Here is a 16098-nt window from a genome sequence, read left to right as displayed (position 1 = left end):
ATATACTTCCCACATGGCACACACTGAAAAAAAAGGTTTATCACAAAACAAATAAAAGCCATTCATTTGCATTACGTAGCAAACCAGAACTAGTCCCGAGGATTCAAGTGCCTTGCTATAGGAGGTGAAAAAAAACCCTTAGTTCCTAAAGGATTTAATAAACTAATTTTTCTGAATGATGATTAACATTATAGTAATAAACATAGCAAATTATAGTATTAGTTTTGAAGTTTTAATGTTTCATATAGAGGCCCAAATACTTTTTATTTGGGAGTCCGACTCCCTTTGCTTGAGACCGACCCTGAAGCGAACAAATAATTTTTAAAAAAATAATACTTTGATGTTATGTTGCTTTGAGAAAGTAACGAACTTTAGTGTTTACACATAAAAGGAAACTTTCAATAAAGGAAAAATTATACAATTGGAGTATGTGAATGTGTTATTCATATACACAACCAACCTAACACACAAACATATAATAATCTGCTAATCTGTTACAAGAGATTAGTTTGTTGAAAGTTTAATTCATCACACAAGCAAACACACCACTACACAAACTACCTAGCATGCCGTTTATGAACGTTAACAACCATAAATTTTACAACGAAGATTCGCTGTAAAGTTTTTGACCGTCAAATTTTGTCCACCGGCTCGTTGTAAAGTTTGTGACTATTGTAGCCAAGTTGGAGAAAGCGGGAGAAAAAGATGATCAAAACTAAAAAAAATGTAATTTGATTGCAAATCGGTCGTAAACGGACCGTAAAATGGGATTCCCCATAGAGATTATGCGACAACAATTTTGAACAAACACACCCTATTTTAAAGTAGAGACATGTAGTCATTGCCAGACCTTTTTTTTTCATGATGACAATTGAGAGGCTTAATCAAAGTTTTATGGGAGCAATCGATATTTCAGATAAAAATAACACTAAAAAAAACTTTATGGACGACAGCTGCCCCTCATCCCACACATGTAGATCCGTCATCGCATGTAGCATACAAATCCATAAATATTTCATATAACATTTAATACAAGACTCATTTTTAAGTAAGAAATCATAGTTATGAACTCGTTTTTGAGTGTGTTTAATTTGTAAAAATTCATTGATTATTCATAATTATATTATTAGTGGGAATTAAAGTGTAGATTTTTTTAGAGGGTGAGTGAAGAGACGTGTTGAATGTGAACTGCAGTTGGTGACCAATCCTGGCGTGGCTTGGCTGGACATACACTCACTTCTTCCTAAACGCAATTACCACCTTAATTATTATTATTATTATTATTATTATTATTATTATTATTATTATTATGTTATTTTTTTTTTCAATGAGCTGGCGGTGGAGTAGTAACTTGGTATTCTATGTGACACATGTTCGATTCTTGTCCATAGCATTTAGTTTCAGAGGTATCAGAGTGATAATGAGAGACTAGGCGAATAAGTAGTTTTTACTGGTTGGACCATTGAACTGGACAAGTTTTATCTCACCGTACTGTCGGGCGAGTGTTCACAGATGGTGGCAAACGAGCCGAGCCGAGCCCGAGCTCGGCTCGTTTCGAGCTCTATTTTCAAAGCTCGAACTCGGCCCGTGAGTAAATTCCCAAGCTTGAGCTTGGCTCGTGAGTAGATTCTCAAGCTCGAGCTCGGCTCGGGCTCAGCTCGTTTACTATTTATCAATTATTTTTTATATAATTATATTTATTTTTAATATTTTTTCTATTTTAAAAAATTATATAAATGACCGGCTCGTTTAGGCTCACGAGCTGGCTCGAGCTCGATAAGTGAAACTCGGGCTCAGGCTCGATTGTTAAACGAGCTTACGTTTAGGATCGAGCTCGGGCTCAAGCTCGATCGATCTTTTTAACGAGCCGATCTCGATTAAACTCGGCACGTTTGCACCCATAACCTATAATAAAGACTTGTTTGCTATTAAAAATATTATTATTATTATTATTGTTGTTGTTGTTGTTGTTAATTATCGACTATATTACCCTTTGCATTCTTCTTAATGGTTTTCAGTCAACCATAGCTTATAATAAATATATGATAACTGATAGATTTTCATATATTAATAGGAGTTCCCTATTTGGCGCTCTCTCTCATATTCACACCAAAAACACACACCAAAACACACACATAGATCATCCAACATGAGCAACCTAAGTTTGGTGGAATCCACACTCCCTCCTGGCTTCAGATTCCACCCGAGAGACGAAGAACTCGTGTGCGATTACTTGCTCTACAAGTTACCTCTTCTAGTTGAAATTGATCTAAACAAGTGTGAGCCATGGGATCTTCCAGGTAATCTTTTAATTCCCAGTCTTGGTTTCAAATCGATTAATGTTTTTGTCATTTGTAATTATGACTTACGGAACCTCAACGTATGATATTTGAAAATACAAACACACGGAAGTTGAAAAAGTGAATTGAATCTTTTTGCAAGTACACTTTTTTTTGAACGGCACTTTCAAGGTTTTTACTTTTTACAAATACACCTAACGGTTAAATAAATATGTTAACTAGTTCACTTTATAGGAAATGGGTAAGAGCTTAATCTGTTATAAGTTAATAACTTTTGTTTAAACATTAAAAAGAACCTACAATTAGTAAATATTGGCCATGTTTTTTCATATTGTTACATGCATAAAATAGTTCAAATACAAAAAATGGGCTTCACCAATCATCATATACTTTATATATAATAGTAATATGTGATATAGTTTTGTATACCAATTTTCTACTTTCTATGTTACACTTCTGTGTCATAAAAATTTGCTGAATGCAAAAAAGTCCGTCGGTGATCATTGAAAAAAAAAACTATTTTTTATAAATTGATGGTGATTACCTTGGGCTCAAGTAGCTTACCAAACGCTATTAAATATTGAGATTTTAAGCATCTGCTAGTGAAATAACTATCAGTGACATACGGTCGGTGATTTGTTGGTGAAAATGTCATTGACCATGGTGGTGAAAATATCGTAGGTGAAGTATCTTTGTCAGTGTCATGTGTTAATCATGTGTAGTCTTTATTTACACCCAATTTTCTCACAAAATTTCATTAACAGATTATTAACGACTGATATTTTCGTTGACATGTGAAGTAGTTTAATTTGTAGTGAATATACAATATAAACATGCAATTCATGTGGAATATTAAAATATATTACACATTTAAACTTATTTTTATAATATTATTATATACATATACATATATATATATATAGATAGATATAATAATATTATAAAAATTTATGTATATCCTAATCTACGTGTTATTTTGTCACTCACACACATACACATAAGGATGGAAACTATTTATTCTTTCGTATTCCATATTTCTTTCACTTACTTTATAATGAAATTGACGTTTATCCCTTTGTCTTTTCAAAATAAAACCAATCTTAAAACATTATCACGAATATTCTTGAATCAATTATTCAATTCTATGTTGCAAGATGTATTATAGAATTATATTGTAGGGTATGTAATGCAATATTGTATTATATTATACATTTATACGGCTGTATGACGATGACAAAATACGAGATTATTTTCATTAAGATGATTGTAATTTTCAAAGACTGGTTATATAACACGCAAGTAATTAATAATACACATATTGTTTTTTGATTGACAAACACATGCAACACTCATCAATATACATCATTTTATAACGATACTCTTAATCGACATCATTAAGAAAGAACATTCTTTTAACGCCTTGATGTCATTAAGACACAATACTTTGATGATAATTAATACGTGTATTATTATTATTATTATTATTATTATTACTATTGGTTAGATTTTAAGGTTTAGCCTCATGCATATATAATAATTTAATTATAGGAAGTGATAAGTGATAAGCTAGTGTGTCCAAATTTGGATGGCCCTCACTTAACCTTAATTGTCGTCCATTGCCCACGTGATTGGCCCCCATTCACGTATAAAAACAACAAATTACAATTATTATTATTATTATTATTATTATTATTATTATTATTATTATTATTATTATTATCATCACTTATATAATGTATATATACTTTATATTGCATTCACATATTTATCTGGTTTTAATTATATCAATTTCTATAAGATAAGACCTATGATCATGTATAAATAATTCTGGCCATGCATGTAGCTCCTATAGAAGAAATAATATATGAATACTGACGGATCTAAAAATAATTATCTGTCACCTTAGAAAGTTATTTTCTTTTCTTGCTTATTTTTTTAAAAATTAAACGAGTTAGTATTATATGTTTATATAATTATGTGGTGATCAAGAAATTAGATACGTGATTGATCAATATGCCTAAATTCTTTCTAAAAGAATATAAAGAGATAACTACCTTTTTTATGGTAATGAAGTTAAGACAGCTTAGTTTCTAAAACATGATAGTGATGTGTTAGTGGTTCTATATCTTGTTTTAAATTCATTGTATCTATATGTCGGTAATTTAATTACTTCTCGTAGACGTAAGATCCTGGGGTATATGTTAACGTCCGGGGCATTAAAGCTGATTTGATAAAGGTTAATAAGAGAGATATGGGTTAGAGAGCGTTAAAGACAAGCTGGGTTAAAGTGTTAATCGATTTAAAATCTAACACTCTCACAAGCATAAATTTAATAATTGTTTTTAATTAGACCCCCCCCCCCCCTTCTTTAGATGATGTAGCGGCTGTGTGAAGTTAAGGGACATGAATATATGCCCTATGACCTAATATAGCAGGAACATTTTTTTTATTATCAAAGCAATTTATTGCGGATTTACAAACATGTGTGGTTTAGCAAATATTTAATATATGCGATCATAGTTAATTAGTGTAGTGACTAATTATTGTTGTTTCATGTTAGACACTGCATGTGTGGGAGGCAAGGAATGGTACTTCTATAGCCAGCGAGATCGAAAGTACGCAACAGGGTTACGTACAAACAGGGCGACCGTGTCAGGGTACTGGAAAGCAACTGGAAAAGACCGATCTATCCTTCGAAACCGTATACTTGTTGGGATGAGAAAGACTCTTGTTTTCTATCTTGGAAGGGCACCCAAAGGAAAGAAAACTGATTGGGTCATGCATGAATTTAGGCTACAAGATCCTGAAACACCCACACTTGATTCTTCACTCAAGGTAATTATGGTTAGAAAAACCTGAGAGTCGCGTAATACATTTATACATGATATTTTCAAGATTTAATGGGGGAGAGAAAGATAGTGGTAAAAGGTTACGTAATCGTTTATATATACAATTATAAAAAAAGTACGTACAAATGTTTATGCGTAATTAAGAGCTCTCTTTCATTTAATTTCTTTTTATTTCGTATATAGTTGTAGACTTAAGGGTTAGGTTGGATTTTAATAATCTAAGCGGTAACATATTGGCCGATAATAATCCGTAAACTTTCACTATTGTTGCCGGACAATACCACTCTAACGGATAAGTAACTTTGTTGGTCATAATGAATTAACCTATTAATATTTATGCCGATTAGAATGTTGCAAATTGTTTTGAAACGTCATAAAATAGACGTTATGCGCAAACAATTCAATTATGACATTGCTATATGGATTATTATTGACCAATCATTCATTGTTCGAACTATTCTTTTTTTTTTTTGAAAGAATTATTAAAACCCAATATTCATAACATTAGTAACATATCTATAATTAAATTTTTATGTATCACAGGAAGATTGGGTGTTGTGTAGAGTGTTTTGCAAGAATAGAGAAAGAATTATTGATGGAAAACAAGCTGATCATAGCAAGGTGGGAAGAAGCACAAGCAAATATGGAGGACATGAAGATACACTAAGTTGCTCATCATCTCTACCACCATTAATGGAACCTTACACACTCTCATTTGACCAAAGTCAACCCAATAATAATAATAATAATAATAATAATAATAATAATATCTTTAACCAGCAAGTGCCCTGCTTCTCCACCACTTTCAATCAATCTAATCCCCAGTTTTTTATTAATCACAACCATCATCTATTCTCTGCCACCGTACCACCACCGGTAGCAATGCCACTACCACTGCCACCACAACCACCAGACCTTACAATTCCTTCGTCGTCGTCGTCATCATCACATTGTGGTGAGAAGAAGGATGTGATCAAAGCTATTTTGAGTCGTTTTAACAACATGGACAAGCAAATTTATTTCAACGAGTCAACGTTCGGATTTACTGAAGGGACTTCTGATCAAAGCTTTTTATCGGATGAATCTTTGCATGTTACTATGTGGAATCCCTGATTATGGAATAACTACATTAACTATAGCATGTTAGTTACACTAAAATATAACCTAGTTTCACTTTTCTACCATTATACATATGAAACTAAGATATTTTTTCACATTTACATAATATAACTTTGAATTTTTTTGCGTTGTATGTAAATAACGTATCTTTTATAACAGATAAAATGATAACGTGGCACAATATTGTTAACAATATAGTGGTATATCACGTCATTATTAAACGGTTATAAAACGTTATTTACATATAAGGATAAAAAACTAAAGGTATGTTATGTACAAAAAAAATATTTGTTCATATATACGATGATAAAAAAGTAAAATAAGTTACTATATTTTAGTGTAGTATATATGTTTTAATATTGCTTGTTAATGTGCTATATTGTATAATTTTGTTTCATTCCTAATTCACTATATTATAGTGAGACATGTACATAAGAAACATCTTGTTACTAACTAATTATAAAGGATTGTTTAACTTGCACTGCTTCTTTCACTCCAATGATGATTGTCTGCTCCAATTTATTCAAATGCTATACCATAACTCTTTGGTCAAAACTCAAAAGAATATATACTCTCAAACTTGTTTATTTAAATCACCATTTGAATAAATTTCGTAGCATAGAGTTTAATAATGAAGTATCATTTTCATAGGCTTAGCCGGCAAGCAAATACTCCTGCTGGCTATTAAATAATGCCTTTAATTAGCATTCTTATTATGTATATAACATCCATGATATGACCTCACCTGATATTCACTATCTTCATCAATCATAAATATTTTAGTTGATAATTGGAGGGTGGAAACAAGCATATATATAAATTTAAATAAAATCAATTCAAATCACTCACTTTGATAGTTAGATGTCATGCCTAATGTAAGCCATTAGCCATTTTTTTTATATGCAATATAGTGACAATGAATTTACTTGTGTGTATGCATATTAGTTTGATGATTTTTTTTTAAATTGAACTGAATCGAACCAATTTACGGTATCATGTCCAAATAATCGATTGGTTTTGGATATTCTTGAAGCGTGATTGAATTGGCCGGTTATATGCTAATTCATGTTTCGTATCTTATTAAATGTGCTAATTCAACCTAAAAGATACAACAATCCTTTATTTTGTATTAAATTTATTATATACATATATATATATCACTTCAAATTATTTATAACATCATAAATTTTATATATAATAGCATTAAAAACTTGTATTATACATTATACCGTATAGTACTATACAATATAAAATCTACCGTGAAACAGAAGTTAATGTAGCAATTAATGATTAGTAGAATAAAAGATGAAACAGACGGCTAAACACAATTGTCAACGTATACGAGTTATTCAGTCTTTCATCGAGAGCACGAATGCATGTCTCTATGGAAAGTCTAACCTAATAACAGGGACGTAATTAATTGTTAATTAGATTAAAAAAATAACTATTAAGAAAACAAAGACCCTACAAAAAGGATTGATATGATAATGTGGTTAGGTTTAGTTTGGATGCAAAAAAGTCAAAACAAGAATCTCAGTCCCAAGCTAGAAAGCAACCTGCTACCAAACTCTAATACATATAGTCTACCAACTTCAATTGTTGTTCAGTTTTAATTGGAAGGTATTACCAAATTGCTAATTACACATGATCATTTTTGTTTGTTAACATTTAACTATATATTTAGAGAGCATTTAATTGTACTAATAATCTAATAAAGCTTTTGTTTACATGGATAACATAAATAATCTAATGTGGACGAGTGTCTATGGATAACACTATGTATTGTGAGAACATGAATAGAATAAATCATTCAACTCCAAAAAGTAAATAAATATATACCACATAATTGTATATATAAGGCACATTTTTCTAAAATCAGTTTAATGATGAAAACTATGAGAGAACGACATAAAACACTTATACGTTGTGCATTAATATCATAATAAATTATGAGTAGGTAGTTATGAACCGTCTTTTATATAAAACTTAGTGTACAGGGTGTCATCCCTCCCACTATTTAGCCACAATCATCAAAATGGAGGGAGACAGTGTTTGTTGTCGATGAGCTTTGCCATGTCACCACTAGAGCTGCCCCCCCCCCCCCCCCTCTCTCATACACAGACACTACATCGGGTGAATCTGTGAATGGAAGCCGCTCCTCCCCATCCTGACACGGTGGGAAGTGTTCACCGTCAGAAAAAGGATCCCACATCATCTTCCGTTTCTCATTCTCGTTTCCCACACCCACCACCCTTAAAGCAAGCGCTACGAGTGCATCATCCAATTTTTGTAGCTCTAAACATGTTCTCATTTCTTATTTGAACGAAATAACAAGTTTGGGAAATGTGGTTTCACTTTTGTAACATTTATTAGAACATACACATGATTTAGTCTGTATATATTATATCATCTATACGTAGCCTACGCATGTGTAGTAGTTAAATGGTTAAATTCAATAATAAAAACATATAAACAAGTTAGTAGATGGTTCTAAGGGGTATAGCCCCTAGACCAAGGGTTACGATCCTAATAGGGACCAAGAAGTTGAGTTCATGTCTAATCACCTAGTGATACGTACAGTAGCAGTATCTTCATATTCAATAGAATACATAATTTGTTTTCTGTGGAACTTTCTTTGTCGTCCCATTATATATTTCGTACACTCAAAATACTTAAATTCGAAAATGAAACGACACAAATATATTCAGGACAGGATTTCAAATATGAAACCTACATTTGGTACAAACAAGAATAACAAAATTTAGGGTTATATAGCTTTGACATTTTAAGTTTGAAAATTTTTGTTAACAAAAAAAAAAAACCCCACATAAAATGACCTAAGAAATTGGCCCAAATATAGTTGTTACCAGTCCGGTCTGGGCCTAGTTTCAGTTTGGACTATTGTCAACCAACTCAAGAAATTACCTTTAGATGGAAATAGGCCTACTTCACATATTGTTTAAAGTTAACTGTAGTGTTAAGTTCTTAACGAAGGCAGGCTTCCATCTAGAGGTGCACAAAACCGGTTTTTTAAACAAACCAAACCGGTTTGGTTTTTGCATATTCCAAACCGGTTTGGGTCAAACCGGTTCGCTTTAGAAACCGGTTTAAACATAAAACTACCCAACCTGATCCAGACCAGTTTCGGTTTAAAACCGGTTTTGTTGAAAAAAAACCCAAACTGCTATACTAACCAGCAGTTTGGGAAAAACCGGTTTGGTAGAAACCGGTTAAAAAAACAAACCGGTTTAGTTTGGTTTCCGGTTAACGGGTTCTGAACCCGTTTTTTTTTACAATTCTACTTCCATCCGTGCCACTTAAGCCATCTTGAATTTGAAATATTAAATAATTGATTAAACAAACTATAATATAAATTAAATTTACAATTTTGAGAATCTTGCCAACACATTATTATAGTCCCGTACAACTTTCATTAAGTCACACAATTAACGTAACAACTTTTTAATATGATAAACCTTCAGTTCCATTAAGTTACACACGCAACCCCACAAGTAAGTTTTCTTTTCACGCATGCCACCCTACAAGTTTATCTTCTACATATGGTACCCCACTACTTTGATTAAGTTACGTGTATAACCCCAAAACTTTTTAATATGGTAACCATCAAGTTCCATTAAGCTACATGAACAACCCCACAAGTTTTATAATATGGTAACCCAAGTTTTGAATATGGTACCCAAGTTTCTCTTTGCTCTACATATACGGGTCCTCTTCCGCAACGCATAAAGGACAAGCAACTACTTCAATAATAATCAACACATAAGTGATTAAATTCTTCATAAGTTAGTCTAATTCCTTTTTAACTGAATATGTGCTTAATTACGATAAGGTCCATAACTATTCAAACCGTCACAAGACATTAGCATATTGATTCATTTATCAAATATACACATACTAGAAAAGTAACAAGCATCAGAGGTTAAGGAATTTTGCTCTCATTGCTTTTTTTGTAGACAATAAGTTGTTTTGAGAGCATTTGAGATTGTTTATGATCCATTGATCCCTTAAATTTACTAGTTGCTAAGTTAAAATGCAATAAGCAAGCAATCCCAATTCTCAAACACTCCCTTAATAGTTTGTCAGTTTAACTGTAGGACTCTAGGAAAATTCCGGATCAACAGAAAGCAGAAGAGACATTGATTCATAAAAATGGCCCCGCCTCAAATACAACACCATGCTTTGGACACATTAGATGCAAATGAGAGAAAAACTCCACAGTTAAACGTGTTTAGGTGGAAGCAATGAAAAGACGGGTGACCTCTAGAGAAGTCTCCACCCAGACAACAAAAAATAAATCTGTAACTTATAGTTCATGAAACATACAATATTGATTGATATACGAAATAAAATGTAACACTAATATTTAATTGGGCATGATCAATGTGGCAAGTTGGGGACACTAAGGTGGTGTTTGTTTTTGCTTAAAAGGTCTGCAGGGGGCTTACGTCTACAAGCGCGCAGACATAAGCTTTTAAAGAATTTTTGTTTTTTTTAAAGAAAAAGAGCTGAAAATGATTTTATGGTCTTAAAAACAAGCTATTGTTCAACTTATTCACACTTCTTCACATCCCATCAACACCTAATGTCCGACACCACCACCACCCACCGTGCATCATCACCATCACCCACCATCCGCCACCACCACCACCACCGTTTGCCACCACCACCGCCACCCACCGTCGGCCACAACCACCGTCCACTACCACCACCCACCGTTTGCCACCACCACTGTCCGTCACCCACCACCACCACCCACCGTCACCGTCACTGTCCACCACCCAACACCCTCACCGTCCATTACCACCACCACCTATCGTCGACCACCACCACCGTCATTACCACCACCACCCACCACAACCGTCCATCACCACCACCCACCGTCCACCACCACCGCTCACCGCCCATCATAATCGTCTGCCACCAATCGTCCACCACCACCCACTTCTACAGTTCTTACACCACCACGAATTATTTTAGCAGTTTACAGACGTTAAATGAATTATATCTATTATGATATGTATGATAAATAACTACTTTTCAGCTTATACAAACGATAATCCAGTTTATAAAACAAACAACATTATATTTTCATATTGCAGACCTTCAGACCACATCTTCAGTTACAGACATGAAATCAGACAAAATCAGATTGCAGACAGTTTTTATCTTAAAAACAAACAGCACCTTAACAAAAGAACATTATACACATAATGCAAAGATTGACAAAAGCACATTATGTACTCAACCCAAACATACATAAGTAGTTGTACAAGGTAGATAGTATGATCTTGTATTTCACATCATATTCTCGATAATTACTTAAAACAATAACAAGATGGATGCAGACACAATTACTGTGCTAGAGCACTTGTGCTAGAGGTGGTCAAAAACACCGGTTCGGGAACCGGTTTGCCGGTTTAAACCGGAAACCGGTTTTTACAAAAACAGGTTTTTAAAAAACCGGTTTGACCGGTTTACAAACCGGCGGTTTGTACTTCGGTTACAACTTTTAGATCCAAAACCGGTTTTCAAACCGGTTAATGAAAAAACCGGTTTTTTTTTAATAACCGGTTTTTATAAACCGGTTAACCGGTTTATAAAAAAACCGGTTTTTTACCGTTGGAAAAAAACCGGTTAACCGGTTTCTTTATGTATGATGTTTTCAACACCACCTTGTCAAACATGTATGATGTTTACCTTACAAAATACGGGTCGTCTTCCCAAATTCATGACTCGTTAAGAGCTGTTGCCCAATCCCAATCCCAAACCGACCTTGAAATGGGGATGTACTACATGATTTGGGAAGACGCCGGTAAACGTCAAAAGGTAAACACCCCAAGCAGTGAACTTGGAAGGTATGGTGGTACCAACTTTGTGAAACACATGACTCCGGATGAATTTAGAAGTCTTGATTTGCTGGCTTGGTGGAGAGGTAAGGAGGATGAGTTTCCGATCCTCGCCGCCATGGCCAAAGATTTACTAACGGTCCAAGCTTCCACGGTAGCTTCGGAGTCTGCTTTTTCTGTTTCTGGCAGGGTTATATCGATTAGGAGGACTCGACTCACTCCACCAGCTGTAGAGATGTCGATTTGCTACAAGGATTACTTGGACTCTTTAGATAGGGCACAACATCAACGCTCACTCGAGGGGGAAATGGAGTATGAGGCGGGCTTGTATGAAGACGAGGTCAATCAAGGACACACTCAACCAATGACCGATGAAGAAGCCGCGTACGACGATTACCTAAGGAATAGCTCGGGATCGGGTAGCGAAGAAAATTAGTTAAAGAAACAGCAAATATGGAGGCAAATAATGAGTAAGAAACAGCAAGTTGTTCATGTAATCGTGTCTAAGCATTCTTTAATGTTTGTATTTTTGAGTTACGAATATGCGATAACGATTTAATGTTTGTATTTTTAATATAAAAACTATAAATGAAAGTTATGTGTTTTTAATCTTCCAAGCAAAGAACCCTAACAACGAAAGCAAAGAATGGCTTCGGTCTTCCAAACTAAACCCTAAACCCTAAACCCCCAAAAAAAAAAAAAAAAAAAAAAAACCGGTTAACCTAAAAACCGGTTAATAAAAAAACCGGTTTATTAACCGGTTCTAACCGGTTTCTAAACCGGTCCTAACCGGTTAGACCGGTTAGGGTTTTGACATACAAAAACCGGTTATTAACCGAACCGGTTTTTTTCCGGACCAAAAAAAACCGGTTCGGTTGGTTTTTAAAAAAAAAAACGATTTGTGCACCTCTAACTTGTGCTATAAACCAGAAGCGCGCCGCCTCCTAGAATTCCAGCCAACATAACCGCCCAAATCAACAAACCAGTTGTACCTGCAGTTTATAACACAACAATGAATCAATATCTAAATTAAGCATTTCATACACTCGGTGTGCAACTATGCATATGATCGGTTTCCTCACCGCCAACATATGTATCACCACTTGGAGACCATTCATCTTCGTTGTAGATAGGACTGTTAAATCAGAACACAAGCTTTTATCAAGAAAACGAGTAACGAGAAAAACTTAATAAAACTAATACAAAGTAGGGCTTATATATAGAACCCGTACATGACTAATCCTATACTAACTCAACTACGACTCTCAAATTAAAAACAAATAGATAAGACTAACTTATTTGATAGTAATAATAATAAACTAATCTTATATATATATATAAACAAAGCATTCCTGTATTTTCTCAAGCCACCAGATTGCTTTATTTGTATATGGAGGCTTCTCATGCATTTAACCCGAATTCACAAGTATGGGTCTCACCAAACCCAGATAGCCCTTAAACGAGTTATAACATCTCATTAAATTAAAAATTAATCTCACCACTAAATATTTGATATGAAAATATTATAAAATAGGGATATACTAAAAATTAATATCCAATTTTTTTTTAAAAAATGTATTATTTATAATTAAGAAACATTTTATAGTAAAAAAAATAAGTGGGTCAGGGTCTCACCAAACCTATATATAGCCTTTAAACCGGGTTATAATATCTCATTTATTTGTGAAACTTTTTCATCATCAAATCCTAAGTATATTATTAACTTTCTTACAATAAATAAAATTAAAATCCATATATATATATATATATATATATGGGAGATTTCAAATGAGAACCTCTTTGATTTTTAAGAACTCGAAAGAACTCAGTGTAACGATTTTTTTTTTGAAATTTTTTTTACACATGCGTAATATATGTAGGTTACATACACGTAAAAAAATTACTGAATTTTTTACGCACCGAGTCGAGTTTTTGCACATGTGTAACGGACGTAAAAGTTAGTGTAACCATTTACATCTTTATTCTCTCTCCTACTTTGACTTTTTTGCCAGATTTAATCTCAACCATATATTTCAATCCATTTAATTAAATGAATAGCCTAGAATTGAGTTTTTAAGTTCTTACAACTCAACATGGTTCTCAAAAAATCTCTCTCATATATATATATATAAAACAACCCTGTAATACGGGGGATAAAAGCTAGTTAATATATTAAATCTTCTCCAAGATATATACTAGGAACCTTCAATTTGATTTGGTGTTAAACACGTTTAACAATATACGCAAAGCTGAGATACGATACCTGTATCCATCAACATTAGCACCGTACTTGTCGACGAATTGGAAAACACCCTTTCCCTGAATCATAAATCATACCCAAGTTTAGATTATTTTTGATAGAATTTTGGAGGGAAGTATTAAACTTGAATTAGATTCAAACCTGGCTTCCTTCCAGATGCATCTAGGCCATCCCTCAAAGCCATTCCACCATTAACACCTATCAAAAGAAATAATAAACCCCTCTTTCGATTTTAGTTTCGGTCATGCTGTAGCTACACCGTCCTATTTGAGTTTATGTCATCAAGCGGATAACTGTTTTGACCAAAAAAGTTAAATTTTGAAATTATTGGTCAGAACAGGCCCAGTGTTGTTGAGACCGGACCGGACTGGGAATCGATTTATTGACCGGTCCGGTTCTATGCAGCTCGCTCGGTTTCAGAGAACCGGCAGGTCCGAATCGTTCAGATTGGTCTGACCGGAAAACCGGACCGGTTGAACCGATTTTAGTATAAAATTTTATTTTATTTTTTTGAATAATTTTATTTTCAGCCCTAACCGTCATCTTTTAGACGAAAGTTGTTCGGCCGGTCATATAAGTGGGTTAGAACCGATGAACCGGTTACCCATTCAATTCACTGTACGATCCGGTTATGAAAACATGTATAGAGGTGCAAAACAAACCAGTTAACCCAACCGACCAGACAACCCAAACCGGTTTGGAACTGATCGTATAAGAACCGGTTTGGAACCGATTGAAACCTTAGGTTCAGGACCATTTGCAATTCTCTAAACCAAAACCGCCGGTTCCAAACCGGTTAACTGAACCCAAAACCCATAATAAACCATCAAGAAACCGCTTCAACCCGAACAGAGACTGATCACAAACCGGTTTTGACTCTTTGACCGAACCGAACCGGTTTAGGGTTTGGAACCGCTTTGTGTTGTTCCGACCAAGTAAAACTTTGAAAATTATTGGTCAGAACAGCAGTTTACAACAATATTCGACCAGTCGTTCCAACCATAGGAGGTCAAACTTTAAAACCTATTGGTCAGAGCAACTTTTATAATCATAACAGTTGCTTTGACCAAAAGTTGTCCAAATTTACAACTTTTTTTTATTAAAACGTCCGCCTGATTTCTATGTAGACGACCGTTTAAAACAGTATAGGATTATATGTAAGACAGTGTGTATGTGTGTGTGTATGAAGGTTCATGTGCATTTTAATCTTAACATGAGAACGTAGGAAATAATTCCAATTTATAAAAAAAACGAGAAAGTAAGAAACAATACCAATCTACATAAACAATGATTTATAATAACAGAAAAAAACCTAAAAATTACAACAAAAGAATTAAAATCAAGAACAAAATAATAACAACATATACCAGCAAATACTTATAACAGCAAAAGAAAAACTTCTAATAATAACAACAAAATATAAATAAGTAAATACTTATAACATCTCATGATCGAAAAATAGCAAATACGAACAAAAAATAACAACAAATACCTATAAAAATAAACCTAATGATAACAACAAGTTGGTTCTCATTGTTCTCGTGTTAAGAATAAAATGTATTTGATCATTTTTCTAAAATATATATAGAGAGAGAGAGAGTGACTAACCATAGGGTTTGTCAGTTTTGATCTTCTTGCCACCACTAGCATACACCTTGAATGGGGTTTTGGCGGGAAGAGAAGGAAGACCCTTAGGGGGTGTT

The 16098-nt window shown here is 33.8% G+C and overlaps 1 protein-coding gene and 1 long non-coding RNA gene across 2 annotated transcripts; one reads left to right on the top strand and one right to left on the bottom strand.

Annotated features, from left to right (window-relative positions):
- The first annotated feature begins 2056 nt into the window (after positions 1–2056).
- On the top strand, positions 2057–6262 carry LOC143616994 (NAC domain-containing protein 21/22-like). The gene is made up of 3 exons (XM_077089673.1): positions 2057–2300; positions 4861–5135; positions 5693–6262. Exons 1-3 carry the CDS (start codon positions 2150–2152, stop codon positions 6260–6262), a joined length of 996 nt encoding a protein of 331 aa, XP_076945788.1. The 5' UTR covers positions 2057–2149.
- A 6790-nt stretch (positions 6263–13052) lies between these two features.
- Positions 13053–14456, bottom strand: LOC143616995 (uncharacterized). The gene is made up of 3 exons (XR_013150756.1): positions 14399–14456; positions 13218–13270; positions 13053–13127 (listed from the first exon to the last, which is right to left on the bottom strand). It is a non-coding gene; the product is annotated as an uncharacterized LOC143616995 (long non-coding RNA).
- Between the last annotated feature and the right edge of the window lie 1642 nt (positions 14457–16098).

Source organism: Bidens hawaiensis, unplaced genomic scaffold, assembly GCF_021521415.1.
Source record: "Bidens hawaiensis isolate Kalapana, Puna unplaced genomic scaffold, B.hawaiensis_p1.1 tig00050968_1, whole genome shotgun sequence".
Classification (NCBI taxonomy): Eukaryota; Viridiplantae; Streptophyta; class Magnoliopsida; order Asterales; family Asteraceae; genus Bidens; species Bidens hawaiensis.
Note: the sequence above shows the minus strand (reverse complement) of the source record. Positions and strands in the feature narration are given on the sequence as shown.